The sequence below is a fragment of the Theropithecus gelada genome, chromosome 20 (genome assembly GCF_003255815.1).
Source record: "Theropithecus gelada isolate Dixy chromosome 20, Tgel_1.0, whole genome shotgun sequence".
NCBI classification, from domain to species: domain Eukaryota; kingdom Metazoa; phylum Chordata; class Mammalia; order Primates; family Cercopithecidae; genus Theropithecus; species Theropithecus gelada.
Window position 1 is genome coordinate 40,489,551 of NC_037688.1, and position 20,104 is coordinate 40,509,654.

The 20,104-nt window shown below is 39.8% G+C and overlaps 1 protein-coding gene across 6 annotated transcripts in view; it reads left to right on the forward strand.

Annotated features, from left to right (window-relative positions):
- CDH13 (cadherin 13) overlaps positions 1 to 20,104 on the forward strand; it is a 1,178,066-nt gene that overhangs the window by 218,560 nt on the left and 939,402 nt on the right. For all 6 annotated transcript variants that reach the window (XM_025369922.1, XM_025369923.1, XM_025369924.1 and 3 more), the window contains one exon: positions 13,712 to 13,823. In XM_025369922.1, coding sequence (XP_025225707.1) covers positions 13,712 to 13,823 — 112 coding nt within the window. The remainder of the gene's footprint in view (positions 1 to 13,711; positions 13,824 to 20,104) is intronic.

Genomic DNA, 20,104 nt, shown 5'->3' on the forward strand with positions numbered 1-20,104 from the left:
GAAATCTGACGTCTAATGTCTGGCAGAGAAGAAAGTGTTGAGAGCTGCACAGTTGGAATAAAATGTTCCACTTCACAGCAAGGCCGAGTAGGATCTGATGATTATTTCTAGGCAAGAAAAGTTCATAGTCTAATTGTGAAATTGACACAACACCAGGCCTGGCTATGTGACTATTCACCGTCAGTGAGGTCTTCATTTAGGCTTTCCTGATTTCACAGGTAAATATTGCCAGGAATGTGGGTGATCATGGAATGACTCCCTCGTGGATATTTTGAACTACAGCTGTATTTACAGAACTTTCCCTTCCCTCTTAGAAGCTTCTCATGGGCTGTGGTAGGCTGAGTAATGGTTCCCTAATAAGTCCACATCCTAATTTTCAGAATGTGTGAAGGTTACCTATATGATCCAGATGAGCATGATGTAATCACAAGCTTATAGAAGGGAAGTAGGAGGAACCAGTGTTAGAAAACAGAAGACAATGTGATGAAGGAAGAGAGCCAGAGAGAAACAGATGAGAAGAGGCCATCCCGCTGGCTTGAAAGAAGGAGGCTGTGAACTAAAGGATGTAGATGACCTAGCTGGAGAAAACAGATTCTCCTGAAGGAGTTCAGCCCTGTGGCTTCAGACTTTGGAACTATAAGGTAATAAAGTATTTTTTTTGAGATGGAGTCTTGCTCTGTTGCCCAGGCTGTAGTGCAGTGGTGCAATTTCGGCTCACTGCAAGCTCCGCCTCCTGGGTTCACGCTATTAGTCTGCCTCAGCCTCCTGAGTAGCTGGGACTACAGGCACCTGCTACCACACCCTGCTAATTTTTTTTTTCTTTTTTTTTTTTTTTTAGTAGTGACAGGGTTTCACCGTGTTAGCCAGGCTGGTCTCGATCTCCTGACCTCGTGATCCGCCCACCTCAGCCTCCCAAAGTGCTGGGATTACAGGCATGAGCCACTGCACCCAGCCAATAAAGTATTTTTAAGCCCCTCAGATTGTAGTACTTTGCAGCAATATGAAATTGTACATGCAGCAATATGAAATTGATACATGGGGGCATGTTTTCCTGAAATCAGAGCCTAAGATGAGAATCAGGTGTAGGTAGTTTTCTTATGGAGGTGATCCAGGAAGCACAGGTAAGGAAGGATGAGAAGGCAGGAAAGGAGAGGGAACCAATGTATTAAGGAATCCTTGAGGTCACTGCTGTAGACAGCCAGGGGCCAGTCCACAGGGACCTCGAGAGGCACAGGGAATGACTCTCAGATGTGTCTGTCTGCAAGAAGGCAGGTGGGAGCATTCAGCCAGCTGTCATTTCCAATGCACTGAGGGCTGTCCGCAGGAGCATTAACTCCCCCTCCTTTCCCATCTCTGCTTTTCCTCACATTAGCCAAGCTCCTGCAGTGTAGGAGAAAGCACCAAAGCAGAATGCAGAGACTGAGGGCACTGTAAGGGGCAAGTCTGACTTCTTTGGAAACTCATTGCAGCAGCGACTGAGATCAGAGGTTGGCAGAGGTACTGGCAACAGCCACCAGCGGCATCCTCTATTGGGCTGAAGCCTCAAATTCCAGACCTATTCATTTACTAAGTGTCCCATCTGTTGTCTCTGTGGATTCATTGTTTTTTTGGTGTAGACCAGACAAGTTTTCCAGTGCCTGGCACATGGTAAGCATTCACCATTTTCTCAGTTGAACTCCGTGGGGCTACTAAGGCCCACCCAAGAGTACCTCATATAGGGGCTCCTTTGTTTGACTTAAGGGGAGTTTGTATTATTTGGCATTTGACATCACTAATTTAATTACAAAAAATTCATAAGTAGATGCAAATACCACCAACCCTGAGCAGGCACATCCTGTGGTTTCTCCTAAGGGCCAGCCAGCAAGCCAGGCATTCCCAGTGCACTAACTTAAATTCTTACAAAACTATTTTTCCTTTTGAGTTTTCCAAGTGAGCCCAGTGGCTTAATCCTGGAATCTTAATAGTAAAGAGTTAATTCCATTTAGACAAAAATTGTGATTTCATTGAGTGAATTGTTCTTGGCTCTGTTTTATCCAAACTGAAAGAGGGCATGCATCGCCCTATTTTGAGACAAAACACCTTCAAATAATCTGGAAAACAAACCAGAATTTATTTCTGCCAAATGGCTCACTGTTTCTTGAACTGGCATGCTATGGTGTTTGTATTGATCAAACTTCTGCATGGAACCTTCGTTCTTAGAGGTTGTCACGTGAAAAGTTTCAATCATCTTTCTAATATGTCCTTTGTCTGTGACATGGTCCCAGTCCTTGTTTTCATCCAAAGCGCTTCTTGTTCCTTATTCTTTATTTCCACAATACTTTATACATACCTTCTATATTAATAGAACTATAATATTAATGTATACTTATATAATAAATATATATCAGATATCAATATAAATAACTAGCATATAACCCCTACTGTGAACCAGTTTCCACCCTGAAACATTTGATTTGTGTTGACTCATTGACTCCTACGACCAATGGGAGTAGACACAATTATTAGTTGTGTTTTGCAAATGAGGAAACTAAGGCAAAGAGAAGTTAAGCAACTTGTTCAGGGTCACGTAGAAACTAACTGGAAAAATTGAGATTTGGACCCAGTTAGTCTAGCCTGGGAATCTTTACTCTGAACTACTTTCTAACTGGTTCCCAATGTATAGAAACATAGGTTGTAGTGTATTATATGTCCATGTGTCTGTCTTTCCTTCTAGATAGTAAGTTTTTTTAGGGTTTTATTCATTTTTCCATCTCTAGTATCTAGGCCAGAGCTGGCAGATAATAGAAAAGTTAAATTTTCACTAAGAGAATCAATTTTAAAATGAACCCTATGATGCTGTCATAATGGCAGATCAAAATGTCCCATAACTTGAAAGAGGCAATTACTAAAACAACAGCAAAAAATAAAATAACAAAATAAAATAAAAAGCAAACGGTAATGCTTATTTATGCTGAGGAGAGGAGCACTTCGGACAGTTATTGCCACATCCTGACTCTGACAGCCTTGTCAAAGCATTCCAAAGCCATGACCTTCTCTTATTCTCCCTTCCTTCTCCACCTCTCCTTCATATTCCCTCTGCTATTCCTTTCTTTGTAACTCCTCTATTTTGCCTTCTTCATTGGTTTTCCCAAATTATATTTACATGTTAAAATACCAAGTAAAGGGAACCTATATTTTCTGAGAGCCTCTTGTGGGGACAGGCTACAGTAGACTGCATCAGTTCCCAATGGCTGCTGTAAAAAATGATCACAAATATAGCAACTTAAAAGAAGCATAGTATTGTGCAGTTTTGAATGTCAGAAGTTCAAAATGGGCTTCACTGGACTAAAATCGAGGTGTTGGCAGTGATGCATTCCTTTCTGGAGTCTCTTGGGGAGAATTCTGTTTCTGCCATCTCCAGTTTCTAGAGGCCGCCCACATTCCTTGGCTCCTGGCCCCTTCCTCCATCTTTAAAGTCAGCAATGTGAGGTTGAGTTCATCTCATACTACATCACTCTGCCCTCGCCTTCATCATCACATTTCTTTCTCTTATCCTTTCTTCCATTTTCAAAGATACTTGTGATTACGTTGGGTTTATGTAATTACATAATCCAGGAGGAGCATGCTGTTTTAGTGTTAGCTGATTGCCAACCTTAATTACCCTTTGTCATGTAATCTAACACACTCATAGGTCCTGGAGAGTAGAGTGAGAATATCTTTAGGGGACTATTGTCTATTCCATTTGCATTATCTCATTAAAGCCTCCCAGTGACTGTTTCTCTTGCAAAGAGCGTGTGAAGGCCATTCACTCTGAATTAATTTGCCAAAAGCCAGAGAAATGACCACACAGCCAGAGTTTGGACTTAGGTTAGTTTTGGCTTTTTGCGCCATGCTTTCCCTTGTTTTCTTGTTTTATTGTGCTTCACTTTTTTTTTTTTTTTTTTGTACTTCATAGATATTGTATGTTTTACAAATTGAAGATTTGTGGTGTTGAAGTCAAAAATGTAGAGATGAATCTCTAAATTTAGCATTTCATTTGGGAAGAAAGATTTGCAATTTGGGGCATTTATGCAGATTAGACAGTCTTTGGTATGTTCAAAGAACAAAGAGAAAGCTGGAGGTTTTGTAACAATGAGAAATGTTAGGTATTGCTCTTTGAGAAAGTTCATTGACACTAGTAAGGCTCTGGGAAGCTGGCAAGCTTCAGCTGGTGCGTAACATCAGTGAGAAAATTAGTCCTGGAGTTGCAGCTAGTTATCTTGAAGCTATTGATAAAACTGGGTTCAGGTTACAGCAGTCAGGCTTGCAGAGAATTACATTGTTGGAGCAATGCTTCGTGTCCCTTGTTTTTTTTTTCTCTGGCTTCTTGGCTTAGTTTTAGTTGGGTATAACAAGAATAACCCAATTTATAGGATCAACTTTCGCCTTGACAATTCTACACTTAGCAAGTTTATCAGTGCTGTTTTTCCAACAGAAAAATGTGATCACTTTGTGTATCTGTCTCATGTTTTGGTAATTCTCCTAGTTTCTTTACTGTTTTTAAAATTATTACTTTGTCTGTTTTGGTGATCTCTGGTTAGCGACCTTTGATGTTACTATGGTGATTTTTTTTGGTGAGGGGGGGGGACATGAACTGTGCCCATATAAGATGCCAAACTTAATTGATAAGTGTGTGTCCTGACTGTTTCACCAACTGATCCTTTACCCATCTGTCTCCTTCTCCTCCAACCTTCCTACTCCCTGAAACACAGCAACATTGAAGTTAGGCCAATGAATAAGCCTATAATAAAGCACTTTCTTTACCTCTAAGTGTTCAAGAAGAAAGGAGGAGTTGCACGTCTCTTTCTTTAAATCAAACCTAGAAATGATTAAGCTAGGTGAGGAAGGCACGTCAAAAGCTGAGATAGGCTGAAAGCTAGGTTTCTTGTGCCAAACAGTAAAGTTGTGAATGCAAAGGAAAAGTTCCTGAAGGAAATGAAAAGTGCTATTCCACTGAACACATGAATGATAAGAAAGTAAGACAGCCTTATTGCTAACATGGAGAAAGTTTTAGTGGTCTGAATAGATGATCAAACCAGCCACAACATTCCCTTAAACCAAAGCCTAATCCTGAGCAAGGCCTTAACTCATTTCAGTTCTCCAAAGGTTGAGAGGTGAGGAAGCTGCAGGAGAAAAGTTGGAAGCTAGAGGTTAGTGTGTGACGTTTAAGGAAAGAAACTATCTCTATAACATAAAAGGGTGAGGTGAAAGCCGGGTACAGTGGCTCACGCCTGTGATTCCAGCACTTTGGGAGGCCGAAGCAGGTGGATCATGAGGTCAGGAGAGCAACACCATCCTGGCCAACATGGTGAAACCCCGTTTCTACTAAAACTACAAACATTAGCTGGGTGTGGTGGCGCATACCTGTAATACCAGCTACGTGGGAGGCTGAGGCAGAAGAATTGCTTGAACCAGGGAGTAGGAGGTTTCAGTGAGCTGAGATTATGCCACTGCACTCCAGCCTGGTGACAGAGTGAGACTGTCTCAAATAAATAAATAAGCAAAATAAAAAGTGTGAGGTGAAGCAGGAAGTGCTGATATAGAAACTGCAGCAAGTCACCCAGAAGATCTAGCTAAGATCATTGATGAAGGTGGATACATTAAATAATAAATTTTTTATGTGGTTGAAACATTCTTATACTGGACGAAGATTCCAACTAGGACTTTCGTAGCTAGAAAGAAGAAGTAAAGGACAAGCAAACTCTTTTATTTGGGACTAATGCAACTGGTGACTTTAAGTTGAAGCCAATGCTTAGTCACCATTGCAAACATCTTAGGGCCCTTAAGAATTAAGCTGAATCTACTCTGCCTGTGTTCTGCAAAAGGAACAACAAAGCGTGGATGACAGTACATCTCTTTACAACATGGTTTATTCGATATTTTAAGCCCACTGTTGAGAACTACTGCTCAGAAAACTATATTCCCTTCAAAATCTCACTGTTCATTGACAATGTACCTGGTCGTCCAAAAGTTTTAATGGAGATATATAAGGAGATAAATGTTGTTTTCACACTTGTTAGTATAATTTCCATTTTGTAGCCCATGAATCAAGAAAAATACTGATTTTCAAGTCTTATTATTAAAGAAATAAATTTTGTAAGGCTACAACTTCTCAAGATAGTGTTTCCTCTGATGGATCAGGACAAAATGAGTTGAAAACTTGCTGAAAAGTATTCACCATTCTAGATACCACTAAGAATATTTGTGATTCCTGGGGGGAGGTTAAAATGTCAAAAATAACAGGAGTTTAGAAGAAGTTGATTTCAGTCCTCATGGATGACTTTGAGAAGTCCAAGACTTCAGTGGAGGAAGGAAGTACAGATATGGTCAAAATAGCAAGAGAACTAGAATTAGAAGTAGAGCTTGAATATGTGTTTGAATTGCTGCAAGCTCATGATAAAATGTGAATGGATGAGGAGTTGCTTCTTATGGATGAGCAAAGAAAGTGGTTTCTTGAGATGGAACCTAATCCTCGTGAAGATGCTGTGAAGATTGTTGCAGAGACAATAAAGGATTTAGAATCATAACTAAACTTAGTTGATAAAGCAGTGAGAGGACTGCTTTCAATTTTGAAAAAAGTTCTCCTGCAGGTTAGATGCTACCAGATAGCATCACATGCTATAGGGGAATCATTCATGAAAGGAAGAGTTGATAGATTGGCAAACCCCATTGTTTTCTTATTTTAAGAAATTGCCATAGCCTCCCCAACCTTCACAACCGCCACCCTGATCAGTCAGCAGCCATCAAAATGGAGGAAGACCCTCACCAGGAAAAAGACAACCACTTGTTGAAGGCTCAGAGGATCATTATCATTATCACTTTTTAGTAACAAAGTATTTTTAAATTAAGGTATATACTTTGTTTTTAGAAATAATGCTATTACATACTTAACAGACTACATTATAATGTAAACATAACTTTTATATGCACTGGGAAGGCAAAAAGTTCACATGACTCACTTTATTGTAATATTCGTTTTATTACTATGGTCTGGAACCGAACCTGCAGTATCTCCGAGGGATGCCGTACATGCAGCTTCCTTATTTATAGTTTGAGGAGAGTATGTTGGATAGCACCTTTTAGAAATAAAGTCTAGGATGTTAGTTTCAAGTTTCATATGAAAGCAACAATAGGGCCGGGCTCTGTGACTCATGCCTGTAATCCCAGCACTTTGGGAGGCCAAGGGGGGGGGACGTGGATCACGAGGTCAGGAGTTCGAGACCAGCCTGGCCAACATGGTGAAACACCATCTCTACTAAAAATACAAAAAAATTAGCCGGGGGTAGTGGTGGATGCCTGTAATCCCAGCTATTATTTTGGAGGCTAAGGCAGGAGAATTGCTTGAACCCGGGAGGCGGAGGTTGCAGTGAGCTGAGATCACACCACTGCATTCCAGCCTGGGCAACAGAGTGAGACTCCATCTCAAAAAAAAAAAGAAAGAAAGAAAAGAAAGCAACAATAGGACGGACCAAACTAAAAGCAGTCTCCCCTTTTACGTCCCCATGAACTACAAAATCACTAGGAAGTGTCTGTGACCTTAATGACCAACAAGGTGTCTGGTGTTCTGTGTTCCTGGGGCTGTAAAACACCAGGAATATTTTAAGGAGGTCAGACTCAGCAGGAGCGTGGATGACATGAGTTTATACACACAGTGAGTACATGCACATGTGTGTACATGTGTGTGTATGTGTGTGTATGTGTGTGCATGCATGTGTCCTGCAATGCCACATTGCTCCATGCTGTAGGCAGTGTGCCTTTATAAAACCTTCCAGGACTCTGAGCTTGTGCTCCCTGGAAGGATAAAGAATCAGTCAAAATACATTGCTGTGATATTTTTACATCCTGCAAGGATCCTTTCTTCCCCACAAATCTAAGACCCTCCAAACTGATCTCAGTACACTGACTTTAACAAGAGTAAACCAGAGGTGTTTTGTGGCAGGGATAAAGTACTATCTACCCACACTAATGACGAAAAAGCAAAGAGTTGGAGATAGGAAAACAACAAGGATCTCAGAGACACTAGGGTGTTGGTTTGGAAAATACCTTTTTGGAGCTGGTTTAAGAGGGGATGGAACCTGAGAGTATTCCCAACCTGGTAAGATAATTATTTGGGGCAGGAAGTTTCTCTCTTTATTTGTGGCTGCTTTGGAGATAGTTGTGTCATGTTTTTCTTCAATCTTGATGCTTCTCACTGGTCTCTGGGACATATCTGTGATGTCAGTGGTATCAAAGACTTTGCCGCCCTTGTTCCATGGATGTTTAGTGTACAGTCAGCTGCTGTAACAAACAATGCCAAATCTCAGTGACTTTGTACACTGTTGCGTGGATGTGTCTTGTGGGGCAGTTCTGAGTGACTGTCTTCTGTGCAGTGACTGATTCTGGGCTCTTCCTACTGGATGACTCTGCCACCTTGGGAGTCCTTACTTCCTATTTTCATGGCTAGGAGAAAAGAAGATATCATGCAGGACATTCAAGGGCCATGTCTAGAAGACGTGAGAATCCTTTCACCCTTATTCTGTTGGCCAGTGCTTGGTCCCATGGCTAAAATTGTAATGGAGCAGCTGCGCCAGGTCCTATTGTGACAAGTAGCCAGAGACTAATCTCAATGACAGTTCTTATAGCTCAAAGAGGTATTTGCAAAATCTAAAGCAAAGGTTGCCAACTCAAATGCCTAGACGTCCAGGCAAGTGTTTAACTGAATTGAGTGAGCAGGAGTAAGAACAGTGAGTGGTGCTGAGAAGGAAAGCTTGGAGAGGGGCACTCTCCATAACATGACAATTTAACTTGATGACAGACGTCTCTGGCTAAACTAACCACATCTGCTGGCCACATCCATCCTGTACGCTGCCAGTTGGCAACTCACAGTATGGGAGAGAAAATGAAAAAAATCCTTTCTCTGGAAGCAAACTCCAAATTTGGCTATATTCTTGAATCAGTACCTGTCAGGATAAACAAAAACCCTTTCTACTTAAGAAAGAAAGTTCTGTACTGCAGCAAATAAACGGAAGCTAAAAAGAAAACCAGGTATAAAGAGTGTGATTTAAGAATTTGCTGTCTGTGCATAAATTTAGGGTGGTGGCTCTTGCATGGAAGAGAGATCTCTGAGCTCTACTTTAAAGGATGCTTGGTGACCTACAAAGGTAACACACTCAATAACATCAGGCACTGATGTTCTCATTGTGAAACTGATCCCGAGATGCAAATGCCCCCTGATCTTCTACTGTCTGATTTAGGTCCCTGCTATATCCCTTTGCGTAGTGTGAACAGTCTATTCACTGAACAGTTTTATAGTAACAACAAAAGTAATAATATGTTGGTAATATTGTCAATGTCTACCCTGGAGAATATCAGTGAATCATGAATATGGATTTAAATACAATACATACAAATAACAATAGCAAGCATTTATTGAGCAAGTACTATGTACCAGGTACTACTTAAGGCTCTTTACAATAATTAACTCACTTAATCCTCATAACTTGTAAGATACCATTACTCCTGCTTTTCAGCTTAGAAAACTGGGACACAGAAGGCTACTTGCCCAAGGATAGCCCACTGGGAAATAAGATTCACACTGAACCAATGTGGCTTAGACCTGTGCTTATAGTCTGTCTGAAAAATGAATCTTTGTAGCAGACTGATGGTAATTTTTAGATAATAGAAATCTTTTGTAAATCACAGAATTTGATTATTACTGTGCTTTCAAAGGTGTCTTAGTTACCTCTCATTTATTAGGTACTCACTGATGCATAAATGGACAAAAATGTCATAGAGGAAGACTATGATTGCCATGGTATTAAAGATAAATTTGGGATGACGCTCAGAGCATATATTCTAGAAAACTTTTAGAGGATTTGGGGAAAACTATGTCCAGGTAGTATCTTTACACATGTGACATATGATAATATTGGAGAAAGGGCTTGCCTGGTTTGGGAGTAATGTCCAAATACTAATTCTTACAACAATGAGGGGTACTGCTTTACTGCTTTACATCACATTACCATACTTAGTGTGAATGAAATTGAAGAGTGGATATCGGTGGAAAGTTCAAGCATAGATACTGTTTTGAATTGTCTTAAGAAATCAAAGGGCAATAGCAGTAACTAGAACATTCTACAACTATTGACTGGTAAGATATTTAGCTTTTGGGGAAGTCCTAAATTAGCCTGGAATCATTTTTAAATGCAGTTTTGTAATTTCAGTGATGCGTTACATGAAACTCAAAGAGCCACAAAATAATTCACGTGTAAGCAAAGAGTGTGTTGGTTTAAAAGATGAGCCTGCATTCTTCTCCCTTTACCCAGATAATTCTCAATCATCTTTGAGATCCCAGCGGAAATGTCTCTTTTGTGGTTTTGCTTTCCTTGATACCCTAGATGAGGTTAGACTTACCAATACCCCAACTTCTACATGCTCCTAAAGAGATCTATATTTTCCTTTCAAGTTAAATTTTAATCTTGGTGAATCACTTAAATTATGATTTGTTCATACCTCTTTTCTTTTTGAGACCATAATTATATTTAACAATTATTGACTTCTTATCCTATGTAGCTCTTTTCTCATTGCTTTGGACAATGTGTGGCAAAGTCCTCACTGAATCCCAGAAGTCGAATAGGTATTTGTGAATGAATAATGCATGAGGAGTGAGTAAATGAATGAATTATTTGACTAATTCTCACCTCACTAAGTCACCCCTGGCCCAGCAGTGTACTGTGTACCTTTATGTTACAAATCATTTAACTTTAATTTTGCCTGGTAGGTGAAGTGTCCCAAGAATTTGTAAAGATAAAACTGTGCTTTTGGGCGTTCTCCTACTGCTCCCCCACTCGCTAAGAGTCAGCAGCTGGAAAAAGGTTCATTTTTGTTTTTCTTTGTAGCTCTAGAGGAATCCTGAATGAGCCCTGCCAAATAATCTCAGAGACTGAGCCACAGATAGACAAAGATGGAGAATACACAGCTCACCCGCAGAGTACTGTTTCTCATCGCTAACTGTGCTTTCTCTCAGTCCTGGCTTTTTATGCTCAGGATTCTGGGAGAAATTTCACCTTCCTTACTTCCTAAGGGATATCCAGTTTCCTGGTCTGGGAGCTGAGAGCAGAATTAGTCAATTAGAAGGTTAACACATAATTGTAGGCACTGGGTGTTTAGAGATGACCCTTGACCATTTGCTAGTTAACTGAATTAATATTGGCCAGTTATAGATTTTCTGCTTGCAAAATTGCCGGCAGATTTTTCTGACTCCTGGGTCTGCATTCTGTGTATGTGCCACTTGGGATGCCAGCATGATGATTGCTTTCAGAGTGATCTAACCAGAGCCTGCTCTCAAGACAAGGGAATCCATGACTCACAAGTGGAACCGCACAGATGCTGGACCACAGCATTCTTTTCCCTTTGATTTGAGGAAGATGATGTTGGTCAGGGTGATAACTCCCGATTTCCATTTCTCTGATGGTGTTCAGCTCAGCCACACGGTGAACCTCTTGAGATTGATTCTTGCTCCCCTCTTTGGGGTTCAGTGCCTTTCAGAGGGCTGATATTTAGAGAGAAGCCCTGGTTCCACAGCTTCCAACCTTTTGACACTGCTTTGAGTTCTCTGGTGGGGATGATAATGAATTTTCTTCAACTGTCTGTGTGCAGTGGTTAGGATTTTGCGGTCTGATATTGAAGTTTTGTTTTCTAAGAAACAGACACATAGTAGAGGATTTGAGTGCAAGTAATTTGAGTGATGGCAGAAATTGGTTTAAGAAAAATACTAGTTGGGTGCAGTGGCTCATGCCTGTAATCTTGACACTTTAGGAGGCCGAGGTAGGTGGATCACTTGAGCTCAGAAGTTCAAGAGCAGCCACATAGTGAAACCTCCTCACTACAAAAAAATAGAAAAATTAGCTGGGCATGGTGACTAGTGCCTGTAGTCTCAGCTACTTGGGAGGCTGAGGTGGGAGGGTCGCTTGAGCCCAGGGTGTTGAGGCTGCAGTGAGCCATGATTGAACTCCAGCCTGGGCAACATGGCAAGACTTGGTCTCAAAAAAAAAAAAAAAGAAGTTTTAAAAGTTAAAAAAAAAAAAAAAGAAAAAGTACGAATAGGGAATGAGGAAATAAGTCAAGGAAGAGAAGGCAGGTAATGAATGTGAGTTATCAAATCAGATACTCTGGTGGACATTGGCGCTCAGCCCCAGGTGGAAACTGGGAGACAAAAATGCATATCTACAAGTGGTCTCACCAGAGGGGTAAGGGAGTTGGGGTATTTACATACCATTTCCCATCAGTTATTGATTAAGGGCCACTCCCAGGATGTTAATTTTCAAACACTCTTTTCTGGCACTATGTTCAGATAAAATACCCTTCCACAAGCTTTAGAGACATATCTCAGATGAAGAAAAAAAAAAAAGCAAAGTCTTGCACATTGACACAGAAAGTCTGAGGGGAATGGGTAGGGCTTTGACAGAGTGCCTTTCAGGACACTTGAGCCTAGAGTCAGATGCTGGCTGCACCCATTCTAACCGTATGATCTTAGGCAAGCTTATTAACCTTTCTAGAATTTTGGATTCATCTTCTATAAAATATACCTTATAACAATACACATTTCATAGGCCTGCTGTGGAGATTAAATTAGATGATGTATATGGTGAGTTTAACACAGTAATTACCAAATAATAAGGGCTCAAAAATGGTAGCTTTCATTTAAGTGTTATGGAGCCTCTTCTCTGTCCCTGGATGTGTGGTAGGTGCTCAGTAGAACTGGTGGTTGGTTGTGGTGGGGAAGTAATCCCTGTTTTTATGGGGTTGTAGCCTTTGCATACTAAACCTTAAGACCATTTCTTATTTCACTAAGTTACACCTTGCCCAAGAGAGAGTCACTTACATTCCATACATTATGTTCCAAATCATGTAACCTAATTTTTTGACCGTTGGATGAAGTGTCTCAAGCATCTGCAAAGACAAAACTGTGCCTTTGAAAGCAATTTTAAATTTTAAGTTTTATAGTAGCCAAGTTTACAAAAGGAAAAAGAAACTGATGACATTAATTTTAATAACATATATTTAGCTTCATATGTAAAATATTGTCATTTCAATATGTGATTAATATAAAATTATTGACTATTTTACATTCTTTTCCTTATTTAGGCATCAAAATCCAATTTGTATCTTATACTTACAACATGTCAATTTCAGACCTATGACCTTTAAAGTACTGAGTAGCCACCAGTGGCTCATGGTCATCAATACTGGGCCACAGTGAAGGCTTAACAGGCCCTGGATTCCTTTTAGAAGTAAATTCCAGCAGAATAGTTACATTTTCTCTTTCCTCCTCTTCATAGATGACAATGCTTCTTTGCTTGTATAAAAATGAAGTTGGTTTTAGCTTAGGCATCATGGGAAATTGACAGTTTCTGTAATAAAATTTCACACATGGAAACCACGGTGAGAATCTTAGCAGGTGTAAAAATCTGATGAAGTTATTTCTTTAACTGCAACTTAATGGAAACTGCAGCAGCTGTTCCATTTGCGTGTTCTCCAGATCTCAGTGCCAGAAAGAATTGTTGGCAGCCACTGGAAAAGTATCAACTTACCTCTTCATTTGGGAAATGAAATTGAAACCTCAGCTTATTTCTAAAAGTTGCAGATTTGGTGAAAGTTAGCAGGGCAAACACATAAGCCGCTATTAAAATATTGATGGCTTCGGTTTTCTCAGGTGCTGCTGCTAACATCTGCAGAAGATTTGGACTGCACTCCTGGATTTCAGCAGAAAGTGTTCCATATCAATCAGCCAGCTGAATTCATTGAGGACCAGTCAATTCTAAACTGTAAGCAATGTCACTCAAAGATGCTTTTAGACTCTGCTCTTATTTGAATTTGCTAATGTTTATGACTGTGTCTCAGGATGTGGTATTTCCTAAACTAAATGTTTTCTGATTATTTTTCATATGTCACTGCTTGACCCAAGATGGAAATTCTTGAATTAGGGGCTGGTCAACTTAGAGGTTAATAGAGTGATATGCATCTCTTTTTAGTATTTTATCATCAGTAGGTATTTGCAGACTGCTCTCAGAAAAGGGAGCTGTCAGCCTCCAGTGAGAGTTCTACACTGTGCAAAGGAAATGAAATTCATTTCCCCTGGGCAGACCCCCAAGAGCAAAATCATTGCCTTCTTGCAGATTGCTGTTCTACCTGTAGTTTCTCATACATAGCATTAGATCAAAATAATGGCAAGAGTATGACATTGGCTTCCGGGAATTTTTAGACATAGGAATCAAAAACTCTTATTCTTAAGGCTAACAAGATGGTCTTTAGAAAGATTCAAAACCTCTACTGATTATTCTGTGGATGAAACTCAAATCCTCCCAAATTCCTATTGATTTATTTACAATATGCCTCCCTTATATCTGTGGTTATGATCTCTTTCTATTTTTTATGTCAATATTATATTGTTTTATCTTTAAGAAGTGTTAGGGTACATTGCTAAATGCATAACAAGTACAGTGTTAGTACAATGGAATTTAAAATTGATGGTAGACAAATAACCATTTAATTGTAGGCTCTTGAGTACCTTGCTTAACAGTTGGAAATGAAGAATATGGAAACAATTGATCTAAACTGATCAGATGCAGCCAGGCATGATGGCTCACGCCTGTCATCTCACCACTTTGGGAGGTCAAGGAGGATGGATGGCTTGAGGCCAGGAGTTCAAGACCAGTCTGGGCAACCTGGTGAAACCCCATCTCTACTAAAAATACAAAACTTAGCTGGGCATGGTGGCACACGCCTGTAGTCCCAGCTACTCGGGAGGCTGAGGCAGGAGAATCGCTTGAACCCAGGAGATGGAGGCTGCAATGAGCCGAGATCACACCATTGCACTCCAACCTGGGTGACAGAGCTAGACTGTGTCTCAAAAAAATAAAATAAAATAAAATAAGCTGATCAGATGCTCCAAGGTCTTTGCAAGGAAGGTGATTCCACATTGGTCCTTGTGGTCTCAGGTTTGCCTTTGACACTAGCGAAGTTCCTTCAGTCCTATGGTATGTGGCTAACAAGTTTAAAGGAAAGAAAAAACAAAGGCACACTGGACTGGATTATTCTGTGAGGCTGGGACACACTGGAGGAGTCGAAAGGAACACATTAATGAAGACGCGCTGTTGAGCATCAAGGGAGCTGTCCAAGGTGAAGCCTGTGCACCTCCTGATGAAATGACGCCAATGAAATCGTTTCAATAATTAGAGTCTGTAATGACAAGGTGCAGGGCTGGCACAATAAGTGAATTCCAATATGTGATTTCCTGCTAATTTGATCTCTGAGTATGACTCCTGGGTTTGGCCATCAGGAACCCTCATTTGTCTTTTCATTTTTGTATTTATCAGAATCAATATATTTCAACAGAACTTGATTTGTGAGAACCATTTTTCTGGCTCTCCTCTCCTCTCTTCCTGTATCTTCCTTTTATTTTTTTTTCTAAGTGATTATCCCAAATGGCATCTACGTTAACATGCTTGGAAATGCGAAGCCACCCTGAGTATGGAAATTAATAGAGTTGGTATGCAAAGTAGACCTATAAATGTGATTGCTTCTGTAATCTTCAGGATACCAAACAGCTTTTAATTTGCTGCTGAGAAGCTGGAAGCAATCATACTATGGGGGATCTTTTTAATTTAAAGTAGGCCATACTGTACATTCCAGTATCACAGTTGTGTGTGTGTGTGTGTGTATGTGTGTGTGTGCACGCACGCTTTAATCCCCTAAGTAATTAAGTGGGTTATGGTTGTTGGTTCTGGGTAAGCTAGTAAATGCTAAATGGGACTAGGTTGATTATGAATGATAACACGTTCAGAAAAAAGTCAGTGACACGAGAATTGAGAACACTTAAATTTTTATGCTTGTGTATGAGTTGTTGGGTAAGCAAAATTTGAGTAGCCCCTCTCAGTGAAACCGTATGTCCATGTATATTACTAGAGTAAAAAAAACAAATACAAAGCAGATATGGTTAGGTACTTTCAAGTTCATCTCAAAGCAATGAACATATTATGAGTATAGAGCCTGCAGATAAGGTTAATTGTGCCTAAATGAGGAAGAAAATTGTCATAGACTTGAGAATGCCTATTGAAAATAGTTTAGGAAAATCTGGATTTCCAGAAGTGGTAGCAGTGCTTTACTTTCTTCCACTTGCAAGTAGGGGTAAAAAGCCCCAAATATTGAATAAACTTTTATACCTAACCGACCAATATTTTCAGCCAGCCTCGCTCTCTTCTCTCTCTCTCTCATTCTCAGTTTATTTTGTGTATGTCTTATAATGCAAAACAAAAACCTTCTGTCTCTGAAAAATGTGATTAATCAAGAAACCAATGAGTGATGTGTGCTATCAAATTGAAGACTCTACTGGCACAAGGCTAAATCTGAATGAAAAATGAAAAGAACCAAGTAGAACCAGAAAATTTAAAATGCATAGATTCCATTTCCTGAATCATTGTATACCAAAGATCCAGGAAATGGTTAGGGATATTTTAGTCTCATCTAAATATAGGTCAGTGTTGTACACAATAAGGAAACTAGATTAGTAACATCATCTTGTGCCCTACTCATGACATTTGCACTTTACATTTTTCCTTTATCTTTGCAATATTTAAGAGCTTTGGTTACCAATCATTGTGAACTTTTGTGTTGCAGAGAGGGTAAACACAGCATAACCAATCAATTGATGTCTACACTCTTCACTCTTCTTTAAAGTTGTCTGAAAGTGCTGTCTCTTTGCCTGACAGACATAGTATATCTACCCCTACCTTAGACTTGTATTCATCCAATTCTGTGTTCAGCTTTTAGCAGGTTATGGGGAGTGTTTATTCTGTGGATGGCTTCCTGCTATCTTTGTTCAGACAGTAATATTTCCTTTTATCCTTTTTCATCTTCCTCCTCAATTTTCAATGACTTATCTTTTTCTACTTTAACTGTTACTAATGGTCACCTCCACTCCTTTTATTTCCCTAATATTTTATTCACTGTTATCTCTGATACATCTTTCTCTCAGTTGTTCTAAAGCCTTTTATTTCCTTCACATCTGAATCACTCTTTATTCTACTCTCCTTTCCACTAACTAGATTTGCTTTCGTCTTAAAAAAGCCATTTTTCAACAAGCTGCTGGGATCAAAACATAGCATTTGGCTATTTCTTCTAACATAACCAGGGGGGCTCTTCACTGCATCTTTCAGAGAATGATGCAAAGCCCCCAACTCATGAAAACTTGCGTAAAACTTTCTTGGCTTTATCTCATTATTGAAAGTTTATCTGGGAAAATGTGATCCTTCCCATTTTCAATGAGAAATAAAGAAAGAAAGGAGAAGTCAGCTTAGAAGGCAACAACTCAGAAAGGAGGCATCCATTTAAGGTTTTTGAATTCAGAAAGGAATCTGTAAAAAGTTTGTGGGAGGGGTTTTCTAGAGGTCTGGCACACACAACTCCCTCAAATTGCCCAGCATGGTAGCTCTTGCTTTTCCCCGAACATGACAATTGTGTGATCTGGGAGCTACAGAATTGGACAGCAACCCGGGTTCCATCCTGACACACAGAACAGAAGATCCCCAGTCTTAGAAGAATAGCTGTCTTGGGCAACTGACCAGCCACCCAGCTGGGATGGGAAGATACCAAGTGATAAAATCTGACTATCCTATGTTCTGCAAAATTATAAAACAGAATAGTCTGCTTTGCTACCATCAGCTCAGACAGATTTTTTCAGCAAATATAAAAATGTGTGGTCATTGAGCTCATTAGGAGAAACCATACCTTTGACCTCCAGCCTCTATTAGTAGGGGATGAGTCCAGTCTTTGGTGTCCAGAAAGGAGACCCTCATTGGCCACATAGCCACCATTAGAACTGTACTTTTTTTTACCCTGTTAATTCTTTATGGATCACTCCTCTTAGGCCACCCATATGCAAACACAGACATATAGATACAGAGAAAAATTGCAGCATCTAAGTTTACCTACAATACAACTTGCATCACATGTTTAGTAAAGAACTTACATTAACCAGAGCAGGCTAGGCTAGGCCATGGTGTCAAACAACCCCAGTGACTTAACACAATGAAAGTTTGTTTCTCACTTAGATCATGCAGATGCAGTCGGGCTGGTCTCCTGGGTAACTCTCCTCCCAGTAGTTGCCCTCCATGCAAGAACCTGATGGCTGAGGCTACTTCCAGCTTGGTCCTGCCATCTTGTAGCTTCCAGCTTTTGTCACTGAGCTGGCAGACAGGGGAATAAGAAAGACTATGAAGAGATCACTACATGTGTTTAACTACCTCAGCCCCAAAGTCGCATGTATCATTTCTGCTCACATTCTGTTATAAGATCTATTCATGTTGCCAACCTAATTGCAAAGGAGTCTGGCAAACAAGAAGAACACATGGGAATTGATGTGCAGGATCACAGTCTCTACAAAGATCCTAACAAAATGATGTTGCCTATATCAGAAAGAGACATAAATAGAGACAGAAATGGACCACAAAGGAGCCAGCTGTCTCAGAGTAACCAGGGCCTACATAAGATGAAGTTAGTCAGTTTAAGCAGAAGAGCAAGGTCGTGCACCTGCGACTATGTCCTGCTTTCCTTAGTAGAGAAATCTTCCCACTGAACAGAATTAGCTTCTTAGAAACACTGTAAGCCCCTCGCTTTGTGCCGTCTTAGAAGCACTAGGGGAGAGACCGCACCTACTTGTGGTTCTAGTAAAGATGGACTCCAGTTGTTTCCTCCAAATGTTTACAATACTGTGGTTAAGATCACACAGTTTTAAACTCATATCGACTAGAATTCAAATGTGCACACAGTCATCTATTAGATCTGTGACCATGAGTGAGTTATTCAAATCCTCCAAGTTTGAATTATCTCATCTCTGTAAGAAGAATAATGGCAGTCCCTGCTTCTAGAGCTAATGCATCTACTGATGGAAAACATGCCTAGAACGTAGTCACAAATAAATGGAAGCTGCTATTATTATTGTCATTATTATTATTGCTGTTATTATTATTATTACTTTCATGCATAGACCTCAGCTAGATCCACTTTTCTTATAATGGCCATCTGAAATTGGCTTTAAGAAGAAAAATCATGTTGGCCATTAAAAATACAAAGAGATGAAGAAGCGACTAAAGCAATGATTCTAGGGATTTGAACTTCATGGACCAGTATTTTTTAAATCCTAGATTGATGAGAATGTATTTAAAAAATTTTGCTAAGACTGGGTATGAATTTTTTAAAAGTAAGTAAATGAAGAGAGGGAAAAACACTACCGCCATTTACTTTTGCCAGGCTTTTCTTTTAAAAGGTTACTTGGCATAAAAAACAAACATAAAAGGAGTAAAGACTAGTTACAGAAGAAAAGTCAGTTCTTTGAGTAAATTTTGCTTTGTGAAAAATGCACAAAATATTCTTATTTACTTCACTTTTGTGGAAACGATGGATCTAAGGGATTAGGTTGATGTCACCCTTTTTGCTCTTGACTTTTCTGATACTTTTCTGAAGTTTTAATATGCTAATGTTTCTGAAGAGGCAGGGGTAGTTCTTAGGAGACATTTTCATGAAGGGACTCCTGCCCATGTTGACAAAAGAGAGTGAGTATTTCTAGATAATGTGACAAGCATATGCATGCTAGGAAATATATTAGCCTATTTTCATAATGTTATAAAGAGCTGCCTGAGATTGGGTAATTTATAAAGGAAAGAGGTTTAATTGACTCTTTAATTGACAATTCAGCATGGCTGAGGGAAGGCCTCAGGAAACTTACAATCATGGCAGAAGGTGAAGAGGAAGCAAGGCACCTTCTTCACAAGGTGGCAGGAAGGAGAAGTGCTGAGATAAGGGGAAGAGCCCCTTTTAAAACCACCACTTCTCAAGAGAACTCACTCACGATAATGAGAACAGCATAGAGAAAACTGCCACCATAATTCAGTTACCTCCAGCTGGTCTCTCCCTTGAAACGTGAGGATTATGGGAATCATGGGGATCACAATTCAAAATTTGGTTTGGGTTGTGATACAGAGCCAGACCATGTTATTCTGCCCCTGGTTCCTTCAAAATCTCATGTCCCTTTCACATTTCAAAACTAATC